We start from the raw sequence: 23,069 nt of genomic DNA, 5'->3' as shown, positions 1-23,069 counted from the left end.
CTTCTTGTCATTGTGGACATAGTCACTTTAGTATTGTAGATACTCCTCACCCCTGCCATTGCCCATACAATATACTGAATTTCTGTCACCCAGCCAAAATGTGCCGTTTCAGGAGCATTTTCCCTCTCACAAGCCACTAAACTGAGCAAAGATTTTTTTTTTTTGTCTTAGAAGTGATATATTGCGTTGGAAGACCTTGCTGCTCCGTTTGTTGCAGGGACTCACTTCTACTTGGGTTTATAGTTTAATAACCCACTCAATCCCGTTCCATCACAACTCAAAGATGCTTTTGGTTGTGCCTCCTCCTGCAGGCACAGTATTGCTGAAAGACTGTATTGATGAGGATCGCTGAGAAGACCAGAGATCATCATGGCTTTTAGAGGCTGCACAGGGTTTGCTGGCTGGGTAGTTAACAGAGCTATATGTCTTTGATTGGGAAGCAAATCAGAGGCAAAGATCAATGGGAGGGAGATGGTCTGGACTAGGAGGTGTCCAGGCCCTTCTCAGAGCGTACTGCTTTGTGAATAAAACAGCAGGAACCCCCTAAGATCCCCAGAATTGACGGGAGGGTGTCTACCAGGTGAATGGGGAGGATTGTCTCACATTCAGCTCTCTGCCTTGTTTCTGCAGCTGGTGTCGGTGCTGAGGGAGCTGAGCTACCTGTCTGGCAGCCGCCTGGGAGCCATCCCACCCACGGCAGCAGAAATCTATTCCTCCAAGGAGTCATACCGGCAGCTGGCGGCCAACTTGGAGCTGATGGTGAACAGATACAACAAGGTCCTGAAGACAGTCCTGGAGGTCGAATACCCTCTCATACAGGAGCAGCTGTGGGATATTAACTTGAAGCTGAAGAAGGCAGAAGAAACACTCAACTGGAAGATGGAGGGTGAGCTAGCTCTGTGTTAGGGCGAAAGAGGCCGTACAGGATTTCACAGAATCCCAGACTGGTGAGGGCTGAAGAGACCTCTGGAGATCTCCCAGTCCAACCCCCCTGCTCACGCAGGGTCACAGAGCAGATCACACAGGTGGGTCCAGGCGGGTTTCAATGTCTCAGAGAAGGAGACTCCACACCCGCTCTGGGCAGCCTGGGCCAGGCTCTGGCACCTCCCAGCAAACAAGTTTCTGCTCATGTTCAGATGGAGCCTCCTGTGTTTCAGTCTGTGCCCGTTGCCCCTCACCCTGGTGCTGGGCACCACTGAACAGAGTCTGGTCCATCCTCTGACAGCCACCCTGAGATATTGATCCCATTGATCAGATCCCTCTCAGCTTCTCTTCTCCAGCTCAACAGCCCCAGCTCTCTCAGCCTTTCCTCAGAAGAAAAATGCTCTAGACCCCTCAGCATCTTGGTAGCCACCGCTGGGCTCTCCCCAGTAATTCCTTGTCCTTCTTAAACTGGGGTGCCCAGAACTGGACACACCACTCAGATGGGGCCTCACGAGTGCAGAGCAGAGGGGGAGGATTCACCTCCCTCGACCTGCTGGCCACACTCCTACTCACGCAGCCCAGGTACCATCAACCTTCTTGGCCACAGGGCACATTGCTCATGGTTAACCTGCTCACTTGGGTCTCATCAGATTCCTCCCATGTCCCCAGCCTCCATCACCTGGTTCCCAGTGACAGTTCACAGCAGGGCAGGGGACTCTCCAGCAGAGCCAGCACTGGGGAGACAAAGGGCAGCCCCCAGCCTGCCTGCTCCTTCCCATCTTACCTTGATCTGCTTGGGCTGGGGACAGGATCCTGATCCCTTCAGCTTCCCTCTGGGCTTTTGGGGAAGAGAGGCTGCCCTGTAAGCAGTGATGCTGAGGAAACGGCAAGATTGGGGTTTGTGAGAGCTGGCAAGGCTGGGGTTGAAGAGTCTGCTCCCTGCCCGTGCCAGCCCAAGTGACCCACTGTGTGGTCATGTCCCTGTGTCCCCAAGGCACTGCTTTCTCCCTGAGTTGTGCAGGGACTGGGACCCCTTGGCCCAGCCATCTGGCTTGGGACAGACTTCTCCCGGTGGGGGCCAGGGCCACCTCGTTATCCTTTCCAGCCAGATGAAATACTGTGGTTAGTGGTGAGGTTTGTGCACCGTGACTTTGGGATGATTTAACCAGTGTTCTTGCTTGATCAGTTTTAACTGCAAAGCAGAATGGAGGAAGACAATTTGTTTCCTCTTGGTGAAAGCAAACTGCTCGCTGTTGGAATATATATTTCTGTCATCAGGCTTGTGGTATGAACAGGAACAAGTGTCCTCCCTTGGGAACTTGCAAAGCAGAATTCCTCATGCTGAAAAACTCTTTCTCCATTGCACAACAAAGATGAAGGGACTTTCCTGCAGATGAAGTTCCCTGAATCTAAATGCAGCCCTCGCTGGTACCTTGGGCTGTCACAGCCTGTGTTTGTGGGGCTGTGGGTCCCTGCTCTAGTGACAGTGGCAGGAACACTCAGCCTGTTGTCCTTGTTCTCTCTCTGGTAGCAGATTAAATCTGGGTACGGGAAAGGGGGAAGTGTCAGACGTCCCCACGGTGCTGGTGCTCCTGGCAGAAAACAGAGGCTGCAGCTGTACCATGGATTGTTGGGGTAGGAGGGAGCTAGAAGTGACTCTTTTGGTTGAGGTGGTAAGTCTCTTGTGTTAATGATGGGTGAGAAATACATGAAACCGTGGGGGAAAAGTCTTATGGAGAGTGCACAAGAGCTTGGCCATGCAGCTCTGAAAAAAAGTAGTCAATCATCTCATTTTTTACCAGGTGTCTGGGATGACATCTCCATGGTGATGGATGATGTCCATGACCTCGAGCAGAGGATACAGAAAGCCAAAAACAATGTTGAGGAGATCCAGACCATCGTGGGATCGTGGGCGTCGCCCATATTTGTGAGAAGAGATTGTAGAAGAGAATCGCTGCTGAGCCTGGAGGACTGTCAGGACCGCCTGGAACGGCGTTACAGCCTTGTCCGAGAGTCAGGGCAGAGGATTCATCTGCTGGTGAAGGTGAGGGGGGACCTTCTCCAGGGGTTTGTTGACTCTTCATAGGCTCTGGGTGTCTCTCCGCTCTGGTGAAAATGTCCAGAGCTGCTTCACCTTAAAATTAACTCCCTTAACTCATTTGAAAAACTTACCTGTTGTTGATTAAGGAATACTTTGATGGGTGAGCTGGTACAGCTGAGTGTGCGGGGCTGCTGACCAGGCACCGAGTTTGGAGCAGGAGTGGGAGCCGATGCAGCCCAGTCTGGCTCCCGGTCCTGGTTCTTGTGAAGCCACTAGAGGGGAGTCGTGCATCAGGCTTTGGGATCCTGCTCAGAGGAAAAACTCCTCCGAAATATTCACCTTAAAATGGAGAGGCAGCTGGCTGTGGCTGACCTTTCTGCTTTAGGCTTGTTGTTCCTCTGTGGGAGCAGGAGGTGACGCTGTCAGTCCAGGGAGAAGCTGAGTAACAAGAAAAAAGCTGCTGTCTGAACCCTGGGTTTTTTCCAGTGGCTTTGCCAGAGCTGAGAGTCCTCTTTGCAGAGCAGGAGAAAGCCCAAATCTCTGCGCCTCACCTGCCCAGAGGTTTTAGCGTGTCAGGGACAGCACTTTGGCTGGAAGGCAGATGGATTTTAGGTCCAGCCCACTCCTGAGGGTCACCATCTGGCCTTGGACTCTGGAGAGACTGGGCTGACCCTCTCTGGGACACTGAGCCCTTGTTGCTCACCTTACTTCACTGTCTGCACTCAGCCTTGGGCTTCTGACCCACTTCTGTACCCTCTGAACCCACGGCGAGGATTTTACTATGCCCACGTTGTCCTGCTGCTACAGCTGTGACAGGCTCAACCACCTCCAGCTACACCCAAAAGATGGGAACACTTCCTAAATTGACCGGAGAGAACATGGGGCTGTGGCCAAGGCAGAAGGGCTGGCACCGCTGCTCTGGTGGCTCACAGGGCAGGACCAACTGCAAAGCAGCATGAAGGTCCTGGGGAGGGAAAGGCACCGTGGCCCAAAATAGGATGTCCCCATGCCTCTGTCCTGCTGTGCTGGTCAAACCTGGAGGAACAGCAGCAAAGGGGCCAAGAGCTGGTCTGCTGTGTTTCCCTTGGGTGTTCAGGTCTTCTTTTGAGCAGGTGAGTCTTGAGGCTGCTGAGAGAAGAGCACAGAGAGTTTGGGTACGTGCACCCACAAGCACAGGCAGGACAGTGAGATGCTGGCTTGCATTGCCCTTTTGCACCAGGATGAGGCCTCTGGAGTAAAGGTTCAGTAGAACACCAGTGACAAGGGGGCATTGTCAAATACAAGGGCATGGGACGGTGAAGAGGGGGTGGTGCTTTCAAATGGGCATTCCCATAGTGTTCAGTCCTGTGAAGTTCCCCTTTCTCTTGTGTCAGCAAAATGTGGAGGTGAGTCTGCAAGGCACCAGAGCCCTGGCTTGCTCTGTTAACAGTTTAATCACTCAGCGTTGATGTGTAAAGTTGGGGAGCAGCAACTCTGGGTTGACTCAAGCCCAATTGGCAATGCCACTCTATCTTGAGGAGGCTGAGGCCAGACCTTCTTGCTCTCTGCAACTGTCTGAAAGGAGGTTGGAGCATGGAGGGGGTTGGTCTCTTCTCCCAAGTAGTAAGAGATAGGATGAGAGGAAGTGGCCTCAAGTTGCACCAAGGAAAGTTCAGATTGGATATTAGGAAAAAATAATTCACAGAGAGGATTGTGAAGCTTTGGAATAGGCTGCCCAGAGCAGTGGTGGAGTCACATCCCTGGAGGTGTTAACAAATGTACAGATGGGGTTCTTAGGGACATGGGTTAGTGGTGGAGTTAGGTTATGGTTGGATTCGATGATCTTGAGGGTCTCTTCCAACCAGAATGATTCTATGATCTCACGTGTGCCAAGCTGCCATGCCACTGGGAATGGCACCCTCTCCTGTGTCCCCAGAGATGAAATACAGCCGGCTTTGAACCCCTGGCAGCAGACTGCAAGCTGGACCTTACGTTTTTTTTGAGCCCGTGCCTGTGTTGAGAGCCCCTGGCAGGCTTAGGAGAAAGAGCCCTCAGAGGGCATAGCAAGGCCGGAACAGGATCACGGCAGAGCCTGGGAGGTGCAGGGGATGGATACCCAGGCTGGTCTTGTGGGTGTGGAAGAGGAGACGCAAGAAGGATGGGGCCATTCTGTGGCCTAGAAAACCGTGAATTTCCTGACTGTGAACTTGCCTGGAGGTAAGGAACGCAATAAGCTGAGAAGGGAGGCTGTAAGCCAACCCTTTGTCTTCTGATCCCAATCTTTAACTGTTTTCACTTGGTTTATTTAAAAACCCTTTTCTGAATTTTAAAGTTCTCTTGTTTTGAGATGACCATTTGTAGGGCAGAGGTGTAAGCAGTCCACTTGGAAGGACTCATCCACCCAAGGTAACATTATACAGGCCACAAGGACTGAGGCTTCATGCATTGGGATGAGCCTTTGGCCCAGGTCTGCAAAGCACCCTTGAGCCCTTTGGCCTCAGAGAAGAGGGAGGAGAAGGTTGCAGGGCTGCTAAGTCTCTCACGCACTCCATTTTTACCTTGTGATTATTTTGAGTTGCTTCAGATGACAAAGCAGCCCTTGACAGAAGGAGAAAATTGTGGCCATGCTACCAGCAGCAACATCCGTCTGTCTGGTTTCTCACCCCCCGCAGGGCTGGTACCTGTGTGCTCATTGCCATGAGTCCTCAGCTGTGGGCAGCTCTTGTAGGACAGACTCAGCCCCGCTGTATTTCAAAGTGTCGTCTTTTTCTTCCAGGAAAACCAGAGCCTCTTACTTGCAGACCCAGCATCTGACATCTGGAAGGCCTATGTGGATTACGTGGATGAGATAGTTCTGGATGGATTCTTCACTGCCATTGAGTGCTCACTCAAGTACCTCCTCGAAAACACAGGTAACTGCTGGTTCCTCAGCTCTGGCCGTGATACCATCTTCAGTCTCACCAAAAGGAAGTTTCTGTTTTGTGCTTTGACTTGTGGTGGTCTTTCTACTCTGCCTCTTGCATTGTCTACAGCAAGTGCTGGAGGAGCCTCCAGACTCAGAGGGTAACTCTGTCCCCTGGTCACTGGAGCAAAGCCTTGCTCAAGGGAAGGGACAGAGATGACTGTGCACCATTTGCTGGGATTTGTGAACAGACAAAATTGAGGCATCATTCCAAGTCTGTTCTTGGGCATCAGCCATCTCCTGACCTCCCATGCACAAAGCATCAAGGTGACACAACCTTTCGTTTGTGGAGAGTCTCAAGAGTTGGTTCTGTGGATGAAAGACATGAAAGAAAAACCTCCATCACTGAGGAGTGAGGAGAGGGGTCACCAAAGCAGAGCTCCTGCCTAAGGCTGCCACGGAGGGTCACTCTGCTGAGAGCAGCTGTGTCCAGCTAAAGCACATCTTCAGAACGCTTCCCTCCTGGATGTGGAGGCACACTGAGCTGGAGAATTGCATCCAGTTCCTCACCATCTTGTTAAAAACAAGCACAGAATTTCACATTTGTGAAACCAGTTGGTGTTTTATTTTTTCATGCCTTTCTCCACTAAATTAAAGAGCCTCTTGGTTCCTGTTGTTTTTCTCCTCTTTAAGTACTTATGCGCTGTAATTGTTCAGCTCTCAGACTCCCTTTTGATTAGCTGAAGAGCCTGGTCTCTTTAAGGCTTCCCTCCACAGCATTTTTCCGGTCCTTAAATCACTTGTGTCTCATCTGTTCTCCAGTATCTCCTGTGGGTACCAGAACACCAGCTGGTTTGGCAGCCTCCCCTCTGCGTTGTATGCAGACACAATGTCACTGGACCCAGCGAGTGGGTGTCCCACCTGCCTGGTGTCCCTGTGGGGCATGTGTGTGTCTTGTGGTGGGATGTTAGTGGTGGCTCTAGATCACTTTTCTCCCCTTCAAAAATAACCTGGCACCTCTGTTCTTCCCTACCAGATCCCAAGGCAGGGCTTCCTCCCCTGTTTGAGGTGCAGCTGGATTTGGTGATCCCAGGTTTGATATTTCAACCCTCCTTGGACCCTGGCACAAACGACGGCTTCTACGACGTGGTGGAAGGTCTTCTCAACGACATCTACCGGATCTCATCGCTGGTGCCCAGGCTGGCTGAGCACAGCGGCTTCCTCCACTACCAGGTCCGTGGCTGTGGAGCTCCCTCACGCTGTGTGGCAGTGAGGAGGTGCCACGCTGCCCCCGCATCACTGCGAGCTCCTCTCCTCTTCTCTCCAGGCTGACATGGAGGACATGGCTGACCTGGCCGACATGCGCCATGAGCTGATGGGGCGTGTGCAGGCCGTGATGGCGGCCTGCTGTGATTACCGCAGTGCCTTCGACCACTACTCCTACCTGTACGGGGAGGACAGAAAGGAGTTCTTCCGCCAGTTCCTCCTCTACGGGCACATTCTCACTGCGGCAGAAATCGAGGCCCATGCAGAGAACGGGGTCCCTGAGTCACCTCCCACGCTGCAGCAGTTCCGAGAGCAGATTGACTCCTACGAGAAGATCTATGAGGAGGTGAATCGCATCGAGCCCATCAGCATTTTCCAGAGTTGGATGAAAGTTGATGCTCGGCCTTTCAAAGCGTCTCTGCTGAATGTGATTAAACGGTGGAGCTTGGTGTTCAAGCAGCATCTCATGGACCACGTCATGCACAGGTAGGAACCGTTCTACCTCTTCTTCCCAGAACCAAAGTGGGTTTCTCTTGTGTTGGCTGGGCTTTATCATTTCACACTGATAAGCAAAAGGCTAATACAGGAGCAAGAGGAGGGGGCACACACCCCCTGCCAGCTCCATCGCATCTCTGCTAACTTTCATCCCCTCGTCTCTGCTGGGAGCAGCTGGTCCAGCTGAGTGTGTAAAGTGCAAACAGTTCCACGAACTCGGTACCATCGACATCCTGCGAGCTGATGCTCCTACGACCTACTGTGTGGTGTTGGACAGGATGTCTGTTTGTCTGTTCATCCTGGTCCAACTAATCTAATCTCTTCTAGGGCTCTATGCTTATTTTGTTGAATTTGCCATCAGTAAAGCTGCATTAATGCCATGAGATACTTGCTCCGTTTCTAAATGCAGTGCTCTTTTGAGTGCACTCTTTGTAAAAAAAGTAATTTGGGTTGCCTGGCATGAGCAGTCATGGGGAGGCAGTTTCAAGGTTACAAAAAGGAGGAGCTTTGGATGTAAGTTTTGAATTAACATGTGTTCCCTGCTCTGAATAGCTGCTGAGCCGCCTGGTCTCTGCAGGATGATGTGTTAGGTGATTTATTTGAGTAGTAGCAGCTGAAGGATGCCACAGGGCTTGGATGCTTACGAAGAAATATTTACAGACATATGTACTAGTGAAGGCTGCTGCGTGTGGTGGCTGCTGTGATCTCTTGTGTTCTTTTCAGCACGATAATTCCTGTGCAAAGAGGTTTTTGCATAGGTTAGAACAGGCATTTAGGAGTTCTTATTAAGAGCTCCTGACTCAGCAGTTTAGTCTTTAATAGGTGAAGTGTTTAGGGCTCTGTTTTGGTCCAGCAGCATCCACAGAATTGAAGCGGGCACTTCAAAAGTAAGCGTTTTGAGAAGGGAAGAATGGAAAGGACCAAAGATCCAGGAGCCCATCAAGCTCTGCTAACAGTGTCCAGCAGCTGGTGAGATCAAGAAGCAGGTAGGGAAACTTCCCCCAAATAGTCTCCTTGTCTCTAACCATTCATACCTGAGGACTTTGAGAGTCATGGGTTGTACCTTTGTATCTAAAGACCTGGATGGATTTTTTTTTCTCCCACAAATGTTCGGTTGCTTTTCTGAACCGCTGTGAATTTTTAACATCTGCATCCTTCTGCAGCAGAGACTTACCCTCTGAAATAAGGCAGCGTGCGAAGAAGAATCCCTGTTTGTTGTAGCTTTACAACCTACCAGGTTCATTTGTTGAATTCTTGTATTGGAAGAGATGACATGAAAACTGTCCTTTCAAATTCACTCTCTTCAGACCACAGACCCGAGCTCACAGGTCTCCCTTATAGAATCATAGGATAGAGTCATAGAATCTGTTTGGTTGGAAGAGACCATCAAGATCACAGAGTCCAACCATAACCTAACTCTGGCACTACCCCATGTCCCTGAGAACCTCATCTATATGTCTATCCAACCCCTCCAGGGATGGTGACTCCACCACTGCCCAGGGCAGCCTGTTCCAAGGCCCGACAGCCATTTCTGTGAATAATTTTTTTCCTAATACCCAATCTGAACCTCCCCTGGAGAAATTTGAGGCCATTTTATCTTATCACTTGCTACCTGAGAGAAGAGACCAACCCCCTCCATGCTCCAACCTCCTTTCAGACAGTTGCAGAGATCAGGTCTCCCCTCATCTCCTGTTCTCCAGGCTGAACAGCCCCAGCTCCCTCAGCTGCTCCTCGTAAGACTTGTGCTCCTCAAATGCCTTTTCTCCAACCTGTGAAGTCCCAACCCATTTATCCGTTCCTCACAGGAAGCTGTACCACATCTATGGATCCCTGTGAGCATGAACTGTGGTTCTGATGCCCTCAGCATGTTGCCATGTGATGGGCAGAGTTAGCCAGGCCTTTCCCTCTCCGTGCCAGTCCAGCTGCCTGGATGATTCCGGTAGGAACTGCTCTCATTTGGTGCTTTCCTGTTTTGTGTTCTACAGCTTGTCTGACCTGGACGAGTTCATAAAAACTGCTGACAAAGGTTTGAGCAAAAAGGTTGAAAAAGGCGATTATGATGGTTTGGTGGAGATCATGGGGCATCTCCTGGCCGTTAAGGAAAGGCACAGTGTCACCGATGCCATGTTCGAGCCCCTGAAGCAAACCGTCGAACTGCTGAAGACGTATGAGCAAGAGCTGCCGGAGGAAGTCTATAAGCAACTGGAGGTGGGTGAAAAGCTGCGGTGGACACGGCGGTTTGCCAAGGAGCCAGCGTCAAAGAGTATGAGCTTAAGAGCATTGCAGGAATATTTAAAGCCCCACTCCCTGTCATTAGAGGGCCTCAGTGGATAGTATTTTACTATTGTGGGATGTGCCTTAATAGCTCTAAATTTTGGAGTTATATGGAGATTTTTCTTTTAAAGCAGAGATTAAGCCTTTTGTTATGTATGAAAAACATAGAATTGCCTGCTCCAACTCTCAGCGATTACTCTTGAAAAAAATTAATGCATTTTCAAATACATCTGTTAATTAGTTTGAATTATAATTATTTTTAAATAAGCCAGTTCTTGGCAACTGTGGAGATGGGAAGGATAATGTTGGCAGAGGAGTCGCCTTCTCATAGGACTTCAGTCCTCCACTAGGTCTATAACACCCAATCTGCTTGACCCAAAGGACATCACTGGGAGCACGTTATGAAAGTATTTCAGCACCTTTCCACATCTGGCCCTGATGAATCAATTTTTCTTTGGGGAATTCTTCTCATTTCTGGACAGGGGACCATGAGGTGAAGGTTGGAAAAGCCTGTGGGATGCCCAGCCAGCCTTGGGGAACTGGCAGCAGTCACCATGTTACGGTGGAGGAGCGTGTGGCTGCGTACTGATGGATACCCCTTAGTCACGGGGCGTTGTGTGCAGAGGGCTCTGTGTAGGACACCAGGTTTAAGGCAGAGCTTTTTGGGGAGAAGTTCCTCCCTCTGCTGCAGGCTTGGATGGGACCTGAGCGGGGTTTAGCAATCCCCCAGTTTTCTGCTGGTGCAGCCGTGATCCACGGGTGGTTGTATCACCAAATCTGACACGGGTAAGGGTCCTAAAGATAACTGGATTCCTACAGACACCCTGAAAAACAGAAGAGCTGCATTAAATGAATGTTTTGGCTGCTACAGCAGCTTCAGTTCAGCATAAAAAATGGTGCTATGGGGAACCCAGCTCTGCTGATTCCTCTGCCCAAGAGCTGCTTGCTTGGTGCCTGTTTGTGCGTGTAGATTTGAACAACTGATTTATTTTTCTGACAGAAGAAATGAGGTATGCAGGGCAGCCATTCAGATGGAGGAGATAACAAAACAGTTTCGTTCTTTCTGGCAAGTGACAGCAACACATAGTTGAATAATTCATTCACTGCTGTACACAGTAGGAAAACCACAGTAAGTTCCTCCAGGTACCGCTCCCTCCATGGCCATGAAGATGGATGGGCTGGAGCTGATAGTTTGTATGAGAAGGACAAGGAAGCAGCTCCATGTGTGCCCTGCTATGGTCATGGATAGTGATTTCTACAGAGACTGGAACATGAAGTGCCAGAAAGAGACCCCTCAGGAGGGACTGGCCCTGCTCTGGCCGCCTCTGCTGCCTCCAGGTTATTTCGCTTCTTTGCATAGTGTTGGTGCATCTCCATTAGTCTTCTCAACTATGTGCACTGGGATGAAAAGAAGCCCAAAGTCTTTCCTGTAGGCTGGCACAGTACCTGGGGAAGTGGGAGAGCAAAGCTGTGGGACTTGAGGACAGCAGAGCCCTGGCTGGTGTCACTGTCTGGGGTGAGGATTTGGCTCGAGAAGTCTAGTGAGAAGAGAAGAAATCAAATCTCTTTCTAAATAAAATCCCAGGTGCAAAGGGTGGATTGTTAGCAGTGCTGTGCACCAGCAGCTTGGATGCAGTCCTGAGAAAGAAACTGTCTTATTTAGTACTAATATTATACAGGCAGGCTGGAGGGATTTGCCCCAGAAAGCTCTGTAGAAGTCCTTCTGGCATAATATCTTCTGCTCTAAGAGCTGGCTGGAAATTTCCCAGGCTCTGTTTCTTAATTAGCTCTGGGAAGCCGGACGATCTGATGAACTTGCATCCTCAGCCCACCCTCCTGCCTCCAGCCAGCTCTGGGTCCCGCTGGGCTCGGTGTCAGGAGAACTGTGCTCTCTCAACCACCGAGCCATCCTGGGAGCCCAGGATCTGGTCTGGGACCCTTCTTCTGAAGTTATTTAACATGTTTTTGCAATCAGAGCAGTCAGTTTTAAAGTCTCAGTCTTCATTCGTCTTCAAAATTGTGGATAACTGATAAGTTTTATCCCAAATTGTGTTTAGCTTTTGCATCACAACAAAACTTCCTTGCAGTTTTAGGCATGGAATCTGTTGCTTTTCCTGTTCTGTGATTGTCCATAAACAGATCAGTCACATCTTATATCAAATAGCAAATACTGCCTACCGTCATTTAAATTTTGCTTGCAGGAGCTGCCAGAAAAATGGAACAATATAAAGAAGCTGGCGATAGCTGTGAAGCAGCATGTGGCTCCTCTGCAGGCGGACGAAATGACAGTTGTGCGCAAGAGCTGTGCGGCGTTTGATGTTGAGCAACATAGATTCAGAGAGCGATTTCGGAAAGAAGCACCATTCAGGTACAGTGAAATTATAACATCAGAGAAGCCCTGAGGAAGAAAAGCTTCATGGGATCATCTCGGAGTGTCCTGAGGATGTGTTCTTGAACCCTTGCATACATTTCCTACCTGCTCACGGTGTTGTATCTGTTATGCCCTGGGTGTTTTGTCCCTGCAAACACTGTAAGGTGTTAGCAAGAGATTCAATCTGGATGCTGAGTGCACAATATTGCTTAAAGGGGTTGTCAGCAGTGCCATGTGGCTGCACCATCAGTGGGTACTATAGATGTATCATGTCTGCTTTGTGTCTCAGAGGCACCATTCGTTTTATGTTTTCTTTAGAAGTTGTTACAATATCACTTATGAAGAATAAACATTTCTTTCTAGGTTTGACACCAAAAAGCCTTATCAACTGCTGGATACAAAGCACATTGAGATTAAACAAATGGAGTCAGCCATGACCTCGATTTATGAATCAGCTGGTCTGTTTGAAGTCGTAGTGCCAGACTATAAACAACTGAAGCAGTGCCGAAAGGAGCTGTGTCTTCTCAAAGAGCTCTGGGATATGATCTCCCTTGTGGGCACTTGCCTTGATGACTGGCAGACCACCAAATGGGCGGATATTAACGTGGAAAACATGGATCTGGAGTGTCAAAAGTTTGCAAGAGAGATTCGGAATTTGGATAAGGAGGTGAGGGCGTGGGATGCTTTCACTGGGCTGGACAGCAAGGTGAAGAACATGCTGACGGCCCTGAAAGCTGTGGCAGAACTTCAAAATCCCGCCATTAGGGAAAGGCACTGGAATCAGCTGATGCAGGTGACGGGTGTGAGGTTTGTGATGGACTCGGACACCACGCTGGCTGACCTCCTGAAGCTCAACCTCCATAACTTTGAGGATGAGGTTCGTGGCATTGTGGACAAAGCGGTACGAGAAATGAGTATGGAGAAAGTCCTGAAGGAGCTAAAAATGAGTTGGAGCACCATGGAGTTTCAGTATGAGCCTCACCCCCGGACGAACATCCCGTTGCTGAAGTCAGACGAGGAACTCATAGAAACTTTAGAAGACAACCAGGTGCAGCTGCAGAATTTAATGACATCCAAATGTATTGCTTTCTTCTTGGAGGAAGTGTCCATATGGCAGAGGAAGCTGTCCACAACAGATTCCGTCATTTCTCTCTGGTTCGAAGTGCAGCGTACGTGGTCTCACTTGGAGAGCATATTCATAGGCTCAGAAGATATACGGGCACAGCTTCCTAAGGTATGAAATCCCAAATCCTATTTTTCCTGTGTGGAAAGCGTTGAAGAAGAGCCTCCATTACACAGAAGAAGGTTGTCTATATTGCCGTGTTCCCCCAAGCAGGACTGTTCTCTTGCTGCATTGCTTTCTTGGAGGCTCCCTTAATGCTACAGCAGTTTCCCCAGTGTTGCCCCAGGATGTTTTTGTACTGTTGGTTGTGCCTGAACCCTGCTGAGAAACTGTTTTTCCTCCCCTCCACCATTGCACAGCAGATGCAGAGTTCCTGGAGGCTGAGCAGGAGGCTGCTGGCTTCCTTCAGTGATACAGGCATGTTCCCTCTTTCCTTGGAGGGGAGAAGACGGAGATAATTACTCAGATGGTGCAAATTGTCAAATCAGAGCTGGACCAGGCAGCTTTGCAGTATCCGCTTCCCTGCCTCCAGTGCTGGTGCAGCAGGAGAGCAGCTCTTCTCCCACTTCAGCTTCAGAAAATTGAGCAGAGTTGTCATTGATGCCCTCCTCAGGGTTGTGACCTCCTCAGGGCTGTCTTTGAGTCCAGCTTCCAGTCTTATTCCCTATTCTCTTGATTATTTAGAAAATCTTCCAAGCTTGTTCCTGGCCCCGCTGGACCACTCGCAGCCCTGTGGAGGAACCTGCCTTTCACTCACGAGTGACCCACAGTTGGCTGTGTGACCCCCGTCCCTGTTCACGAGCAGCATCGCTGACAGCACCACTGTGGGACGAACACCCACGAGGGGATGTGCGCAGCCCATTGACCCCTGGACAACACACTGTTCTGTCTCCAACCCTGCACTCTGCTCTGCTTGGACTGTTCCTCCATCTGCTTCGGAGAGCACGCTGTGCTGAGTGTCCTGGGGGCAGTTTTTGGCCCCTCACACCAAGAAAGCCCTTGTGGTGCTGGAGCAAGTTGAGAGAAGGGAATGGAGCTGGTGAGGGGCTGGAGCACAAGTGTGATGGGAGCGGCTGAGGGACCTGGGGGATTCAGCTGGAGAACAGGAGGCGAGGGGAGACCTTCTGATCTCTGAACTGCCTGAAAGGAGCTTGGAGCCAGGGGGGGTCGGGCTCTGCTCCCCAGGAACAAGCGCCAGGAGCAGAGGAAACGGCCTCAAGTTGTGCCAGGGGAGGCTGAGGTTGGATCTGGGGAACAATTTCTTCCCCAAAGGGCTGTGGGGCATTGGAACAGGCTGCCCAGGGCAGTGCTGGAGTCACCATCCCTGGAAGATGTATAGATGAGGAACATGGTTTAGTACTAGATTTAGGTTATGGTTGGACTCAGTGATCTCAATGGTCTCCTCCAGCTAAATGATTCTATGATTCTGGGCACACCTCGCTCACTGGGCAATATATACAGGTGCTGATAACCAGTGCCCTGAGGCTGTACCATGTGCCAGCAAGCTCTTAATATCCAGGAGCTATCTAATGTCATGTATGAAATTGCATCATGATTTACATTTGCATCCTGCTGGGCAGCTGTCTGCATCTCAGTAGCTGTCTGGCAGTGGTATGAACCATAGAACCATAGGATGTCCTGACTTGGAAGGACCCATCAGGATTGTCAAGTCCAACTCCTGTCCCTGCACAGGACACCCCACAATTCACCCCATGTGTCTGAGGACGTTGTCCAGTCTCTCCTTGAACACTGTCAGGTTGGGGCTGTGACCCCTCCCTGGGAGCCTGTTCAGTGTCCAGCACCTCTGGGTGAAGAACCTTTTCCTCATGTCCCACTGCCCTCCCTGGCACATCTTCTGCCATTCCCTGGGTTCTGTCACTGTCACAGAGCAGAGCTCAGCCCTGCCCCTCCTGCTCCTGCTGAGGAACCTGCAGCCCCATGAGCTCTGCCCTCAGTCTCCTCTGCTCCAGCTGAGCAAACCCAGGGACTTCAGCCGCTCCTCATCCGGTTTCCCCTCCGAACCCTTCACCAAGTTCATGTCCCTCCTCTGGACACCCTCCAGTAGCTTTATCTCCTTTTCTCCTGTGTCCCCAGCCCTGCACACAGTGAATGCTCCAGGTGAGGCCGCCCCAGCACAGAGCAGAGCGGGACGATCCCCTCCCTGCCCGGCTGGCCGTGCTGTGCTGGATGCACCAGGACACGGGGCCCTCTTGGCTCCAGGGACACAGGTGGCTCAGTCAGCAGCTTCTCTTCCGTAAAAGAAAGACTGAAGCTCAAAGTCTCTGTAGCTGAGCACCCTCAGGATGCATCCAGGGCTGGGGGGATGTGCTGACAGGCTGTGGGATGCTCACCTGGAGCTGGATCTGTGGCGTGAGTGTAGGGAGGGCTCAACCTTCCAGATGGAGCCTTGCTCCTGGGGCTGAACACAGGGTAGCGTGGAAGTGTTACCTGGACTGCTTGGAACACTTGTTCAGTGTCCCGCCTCACTTAGGAGGCCTGACCTGGGAAGAAGGGAGGAGCAGAGATGTTTTGAACATAGCTTGCTTTATTCTTCAGTGTTTAGCTCCAGAAATTCAGAGTCCCTGTTAGATATGGAGCATAATTGTTGATGTGGGCCTCCGGTGCTGACGTGGGGTTTCCATACCCTCATTGAAGGCAAGGAAGGGCTCTCCTCTACAAGAGTCATCATACCCGTTTTGTGGATGGGTGTTGGGATTCCTGTGCTGTAGCAGGAGGGGAGGAGTGCACTCACATGAGGCTGGTAGCCTTTCCACGGTGTGGGAGCATCTCCTGCTGCTGCAGCCAGGGAAACTTGGTACTTCACCTGGACATGGGAGAGAGAGATTTATGAGGTTTTCCAAGGGGAATTAAATCCCATGAAAATGGTTGGTCCTAGACATTGCCTCCTGCATGGAGCACTTTATCCACAACCCCTTTGGGATACAGTGACAAGAAGGCAAGTGCCTGTTTGAAGACTAGTTTCAGGCAAGTCAGTGGAAGAGCCATTCTGGAATGGTGGAGGGGTCCCTGTCTGCACTGGACAGAAGGTTTTCCCCTCAACCCAAAGACAGCACCCAGAGGATGGAGACCTTTAGCACAAAATCCATGTTTTACCATGAACATGTTTGTGTTGCTTTTTAGGACTCCAAACGCTTTGAAGGGATTGATGTGGACTTTAAAGAACTGGCCTATGAAACTCAGAAAACCCCAAATGTGGTTGAGGCCACCAATAAACCAGGTCTGTCCCAACAACTGGAGGACATTCAGAGTAGGTAGGTACAACTTCAGTCCCAGGATTTTGTCAGAGACTGGGATCAGCTCTAATAAGTTGGTTTAACCTGTGCTCCAAGGCTTTCCTTCTGGACTGTGCGTTCTTTGCATTCACACATTGAGTCTTTTTATTCATGATCCATCACCCTGAAGCCCCCAAGGTGGATTCTGGCTTTGCGTATGTGCAAACTCTTATCTTGAATATTGATTTGCACACATACAAAGCTAGGCACTCAGTTGGTTTTAATAACATGTGGCCTCACTGCCACCCCAAATTTGGTGTCTTAAATATCTATTTAGCAGTCCAAGCAGGGATATCTGCAGCAGAGCTGATCCCATGTGCTTTAATTAACAAAATTATCTTTGTGTGTGTACCCTTCACAGATGGTATAACTAAACTCCCTGAGAAAGACCTTAATGTCCAGAGATGGATACAGTTCTCACCTAACATATGAGCTACTCTACCTGGAACACACCTAACAAGTTAACGTGATAGCTGTTGTGTCAGTAATAACTATCCATTTAAAATAGAGATCTAATTTTACTTCCTAAACAGATAAGGCCCGTGTTCCCCACAGAGGACTAACTGCATGTTATTTATGAACTTTGAAAGCTCAGCAGCAGTTTAACATGTAAACACTGAGAGATTCATTTTAGAACGGAGCAAACAAGTTTCTTTTCAGGCTTCACAAGCACAAAAAGCTGAGTAGGTTTGAATCAGACTTTAAAATGTGCTCATTAGAATAAAAGCAGTTTTGGAAACTTTCATCCTAGTGTGAAATCACCTGTGGCAGTTGAGAGCTTGTCTAAAACAGTAAGTCAGACTGCAAAGCCTTTCTAGCCTCTTCTTCCACCTGTGTTTCTGCTTTTTGGTGAGGATTCTCTGACTCTTTGTCTGTTTGACCCTTGGGAGTGGAGAGAGATCTATGAGTTACTATGTGCTTTGTTATCTATTTGGAAAATGCTGTAAAGGACCAGCCTGCAGGCTCAGCTCATGTCTGGCATTTCCCCATGGGAGGGGAGAATCTGCTCGATAACCCAAACTGTAGCACGACACATTAAAGGATATTCACCCGCCTGTCCTGGGCTCTGTTTTTCTGCTCTTCTCCCCAGGTTGTCCCTGTGTGAGAAGGCTTTGGCTGAATATTTGGACATGAAAAGATTGGCCTTTCCCAGATTTTACTTTGTTTCTTCAGCAGATGTATTGGATATTCTTTCCAATGGCACCAACCCACAGCTGGTAAGCCTTGCACTATGTCACCTTCACATTTTCCAGCTGTCAGTAATGTCAGGGTGGAAGATGCTGTCTAGGGACTCAGCTGTAGCTTATCCTTTCTTGAGTGCCTTTTCTCCCACCCTCACTTGGATTAACAATAACTCTTTCACTGCTGGCCTTCATCTGTCGTCTCTGAAAGGCAGTGCGCACACTGTATGTTGTCCCATCTGTCCCTGGTGATGCTTGCAGATGGTTCTGAAAGCACTGCACAGAGCAGAGCTATGTTCTTGATACCATAAAAACAGTGGGTTTGTTTCTGCTGGGATACAGTGAGGTTGGGGGAAACCATTTCTTGAGGATCTCAGCCAAAACTTGTTGCTGAGCTTGGTTCCCCAAGCTGGGATGCCAGCAAACAGCATCTGTTGTTGAAAGAGCCACAGACCGATCATCCAAATGTGACAGTGTTGACAACCGAGGGCTTGGAAACGTCTCTGTTTTTAGGCAGAGGAGACATCTGCTAGTCAGCCACTTCTTCCTTCCCCCATGCAAAGGTCTTTGGGATGGCCTGTTTACAGGGGAAGAGCAGAACACAGCCTGGAAGAGGTAAGACAGCTGGTGGTCAGACAGTGGCTGTGGCCAAGGCAGGACTTCCTTGGGTTGCCACCCACCCCTGCACAGCTCTGCTTGGCCTTGTTTGGGACGCATCTTTTATTCAGAGGTTGGTGCATAAAACCAGTCAAAACGTTCACAGCAAAAGGCGAGTGTTGGATGATGAACAAAGTCCTAATTCTGTCTTTTGGTAGCGAGTATTTTCACTTTCTTCAGGCTTTCCACCATTTTCAGTATTGATGTGAGCACAGGAATGGAGCAGGTTTGCATGTGTATTTGGAAATGCTGTTGTTTCCCTCTAACCTTTAACGCTGCTTCTATCTGTGTCTGCTGCTGGGTGATTTCAGCCCACAGAGTATCATAAATACATAGTTGATTGATATTGAAAATGAAGAGGAAAAAAAAACCACAGGAAGCAAAGATACTGTGTTGAAATGCTCTGTTGAGTAAGAAGAAATTCCTGGTGTTTCCTGTTATTCAAAAGTATTTGCAGTAAAATCAAAGTAAATGTCAAGCAGTATCATACATAGATACACTCTCAGCCTTCCCAATGTAGTTTCAAAGTCTGATGATTCCTAAAGGAGGATTAAATACACAATGACATTATCCTCGTGAACTGGGTGCTGAACTTGTGCAGATTCAGGTGCGTTCGGGCTCTGGCAGCAGGATCGCAGCAAGTGCTGGGGTTGTGTCCGAACCCTCCAGACTGGACAGGGTCTGGGAAGGGGCAGCTGGGGATTTGTGACCAGAAGCTTCTACATGTAAGAAAAAGTTTCTACGGTTTACTTACGGTTTGAAAAGAGATAAGCTTATGGCCTCAAGATACGCTTAATGGCCTCAAGTTGTGCCAGGGGAGGTTCAGATTGGATATTGTAAAAAAATTCTTCCCAGAAAGGGCTGTGGGGCATGGGAACAGGCTGCCCAGGGCAGTGCTGGAGTCACCATCCCTGGAGGGGTTTAAAAGACATTTAGACGAGGTTCTTAGGGACATGGATTAGTGCCAGAGCTAGGGTATGGCTGGACTTGATCCTGAGGGTTTCTTCCACCCAAAATGATTCTGTGATCTGGGGGGATGCTGAGTGCCCTGTGCTTCTCAGAGTCACTTAGCACCTCCCAGGGTTTGGCCCTGCTTGTATGTGTGTGAGAAGCTGCGTCCACTTGCAGCACAGCTCATGAGAGGGAGGGTTGTAGTTCTTTGTGAGTCAGTGAGTCAGAATTAGATGGACAAATCCACCTCCACCCTTCCTTCTCTGAAAGCATCAGAGCATTGGGCATCTCACGCAGAATCCCAGAATGTCAGGGTTGGAAGGGACCTGGAAAGCTCATCCAGTCCAATCCCCCCATGGAGCAGGAACACCCAGCTGAGGTTCCACAGGAAGGGGTCCAGGGGGTTTGAATGTCTGCAGAGAAGGAGACTCCACAACCTCCCTGGGCAGCCTGGGCCAGGCTCTGACACCCTCACTGAGAAGAAGTTTCTTCTCCAATTTAAGTGAAACCTCCTGTGTTCCAGTTTGAACCCATTCCCCCTTGTCCTATCACTGGTTGTCACTGAGGAGAGCCTGGCTCCATTCTCCTGACACTCCCCCTTTATATATCTGTAAACATGAATGAGTCCCCCCTCAGTCTCCTCTTCTCCAGCTCCAGAGCCCCAGCTCCCTCAGCCTTTCCTCACACGGGAGATGCTCCACTCCCTCCAGCATCTTGGTGGCTGCGCTGGACTCTCTGCAGCAGTTCCCTGTCCTTCTGGAGCTGAGGGGCCACAACTGCACACAATATTCCAGATGTGGTCTCCCCAGGGCAGAGCAGAGGGGCAGGAGAGCCTCTCTGACCTACTGACCACCCCCTTCTAACCCACCCCGGGTATCATTGGCTTCCTGGCCACAAGGGCCCAGTGCTGGCTCATGGTCACCCTGCTGTCCCCAGGACCCCCAGGTCCCTTTCCCTCATTTCTCATCTCCCCTATGGGAGTTTTTCTACCTCTCTGCTGTAATTGAGAGAGGCAGCTCCTGTCTGGGACTGCTTTGGGAGCTTCCCCTTTCTGTGGGGACGTCAATCCTAGGAGAATCTCACCTTCATTGGCGTGGGGCGCGCAGTGATGCAGTTGTGTGTTACGCAGTGGTCTGGAAGAAGTGCTGGTGACCTGCTCAGCTCCCAGCAGGCAGATGCTGATGTTGAGAGCCCACAGCATCTCCCTGTTGGCTTTGCAGACTCAGATGGAGGTGAACAGGAAAGAACTGAATTATTCTTTTCCTTCTGGAAGAGTGCTTTTGGTGAACATGGTTGTTCTATAGGAGGTCTGAGCTGTTTATCATAGGTCTTAGGCAGAAATAAAGATCTTTCTTCTCCATGAAAGAGAATTTAGGATATTTCACTAGCACAAAATCAGTTTCTAGTAGTGGAAAAACAGGAAAGTTCATAGTGAAGAAAACTCCACGTTGTGCTGAGAATAGGATGAGGTGGAGAAATGGCTACAGACTTCTCATCACTACATGTAGGGAAATTTGGGGTAGGAGTCATGAGGTGTTTCAATGTTTTCTATGCTTTTGCTCTGTATGGAAGATTTCCCAATGGAGAAACATGATTTATTAAGGCATGTCTGTTTTCTAAATTACGTAGAAATAGGTGGAAGTATTACAAGAGACAGCAAGAGGCTTTTGTTGGCAGTATGTTGGCCACATTTGAGAAGATGTGGTGCTACCTAAATATCCAAGATATTTTGTTAACATGATTTTGCTTGTGACATGTATAGTGATCTTCATTCCGCTCGTCCTATCTCGGTTGCTTTATTTATACAACCCGTTTTGCAGGTGCAACGTCATCTTTCCAAACTCTTTGACAGCTTGGCCAGGATGAAATTCCAGCTGGACTCTGAGCAAAAGCCAACCAAGGTTGGCCTGGGAATGTACAGTAGAGAGGAGGAGTACGTCAGCTTCAGCGAGCCCTGTGACTGCAGTGGGCAGGTGAGAGGGAAGTCCTTGTCTATCAAAACTGTCCGGTGGAGTCTGCTCCCCTGCCCCTCGTGTGAGATCCCTTGCCAAGACGTCATAGAGCTTCACTGCTCTCCCTTGGTGCATGAGAAAAGCTGGAAGAGGTGGTGATTTAGTACCTCCTTACACCACAACCTTTCGTGTCACTCTGGATAGGTCCTCACTAAGGGGGGACGTGGATGTCGCAGTCCACTGTGAGAGAAAGAGCTGTGCCATTTTTCTGACTAGGTTTTTAATTTGATTTTTTCTAAGACCTTTTGAAGGTTAGTCTTAAAGCTTGCTACAAATATCCTCGGTGAGGGAGGGGATGCAGACTGAAAAGAGACTAAGCTATTCCATAGTACCTCTGCACGGGTGTGTTTGGCAGGAGAAGGCCTTTTACCTGTTTCTCAAGTCTTCATTATTTCATACCACGAGTGAAAGTATGAAATGTAAGAATCAAGCTACTGCTCAGCTTATCTATCCTGGTAGTTTCACCTTTCTGCACGGTCTATTACAGGAAGCTAAAGTACGTAATACCGGCTACTGAGCTCCCCAGCAATGGAGCTTGCTGCGTTCAGTCTGTCTTCTTGTTGAGGGCTTTGCCTGTGAAATATGAAATTCAGCAGGAATTGTGTTCCCAAGTTTGGCAGCATCTTTCTTCTGCTGCTGGCAGACTGCCCACATCCCACCAGGGATTCTGTCATGGCCTGGAGGTGGAACACACCTGACCAAATTATTCATTGACGGAGTTCATTTTGGTTCCTCCTGTAGCTAGAGTTCAAGAAAAAGATCTGTCTTCTGTTCTTGGTGTCTGGAAGTAGATGCTAATCCTACAGTACCAGAATTAGCCAAATCTACCCAGTCTGAAGGAGGCTGTGAGGTTTGGTTAACTCATAGAATGTCCTGAGCTGGAAGGGACCCACCAGGATCATGGAGTCCAAGTCCTGTCCCTGCAGTGACAACCCCACAGGTCACCCCGTGTGTCTGAGGACGTTGTCCAGTCTCTCCTTGAACACTGTCAGGTTGGGGCTGTGACACCTCCCTGGGAGCCTGTTCAGTGTCCAGCACCTCTGGGTGAAGAACCTTTCCCTCATGTCCAGTCTAAAGAGAACTGAGATGCTTGCCTCATTTCCTATCTTCACTAATTACCAAAGGCACTTAAGAAGAGCAAATGTGTTACTGGGATTTAATCTCTTTTCCAGGTTGAAGTCTGGCTCAGTCATGTACTAGACAGCATGAGGGCTACTGTGAGAGATGAGATGACAGAAGCCGTCATGGCTTATGAGGAAAAACCAAGGGAACAATGGCTCTTTGACTATCCTGCCCAGGTATCTGCCACTGCTTCTTATCACCACTCAGGCTGGCTCGTGGAAAGGTAGCTCTTGGGTTCCCCATCAGTCCTGCCCTTCCCTTCTTTCAGCAGCTGTGGACAGGCATGTTTCTGGCCTCCACCTTGCTATCCAGGAGAGAGGGAGGATGAGTTGTCCTTTATCCTGGCGGTCTCCTGATGGAGTTTTCAGGCTGAGCTCCATGCTCTGGTTGGGGCTCTTGGTTGGGTGACAGAGCCCAGGGGCTTGGGCAGTGCAGTCTGTACAGCCAGAGCAGTGAGAGGTGCAGCAGGAAGGCAAAG

The 23,069-nt window shown here is 49.6% G+C and overlaps 1 protein-coding gene across 1 annotated transcript; it reads left to right on the top strand.

The window, feature by feature from the left end:
- The first annotated feature begins 597 nt into the window (after window positions 1-597).
- Window positions 598-22,818, top strand: LOC139825734 (dynein axonemal heavy chain 9-like). Its single transcript, XM_071799833.1, has 12 exons — window positions 598-886; window positions 2,727-2,968; window positions 5,721-5,856; window positions 6,883-7,079; window positions 7,174-7,598; window positions 9,593-9,815; window positions 12,083-12,249; window positions 12,616-13,486; window positions 16,517-16,647; window positions 17,759-17,885; window positions 21,278-21,430; window positions 22,642-22,818. The coding sequence occupies exons 1-12, from the start codon at window positions 757-759 to the stop codon at window positions 22,816-22,818; spliced, it is 2,979 nt and encodes a 992-aa protein (XP_071655934.1). The 5' UTR covers window positions 598-756.
- Window positions 22,819-23,069: the final 251 nt, after the last annotated feature.

Source organism: Patagioenas fasciata, chromosome 28 (assembly GCF_037038585.1).
Source record: "Patagioenas fasciata isolate bPatFas1 chromosome 28, bPatFas1.hap1, whole genome shotgun sequence".
NCBI classification, from domain to species: domain Eukaryota; kingdom Metazoa; phylum Chordata; class Aves; order Columbiformes; family Columbidae; genus Patagioenas; species Patagioenas fasciata.
Note: the sequence above shows the minus strand (reverse complement) of the source record. Positions and strands in the feature narration are given on the sequence as shown.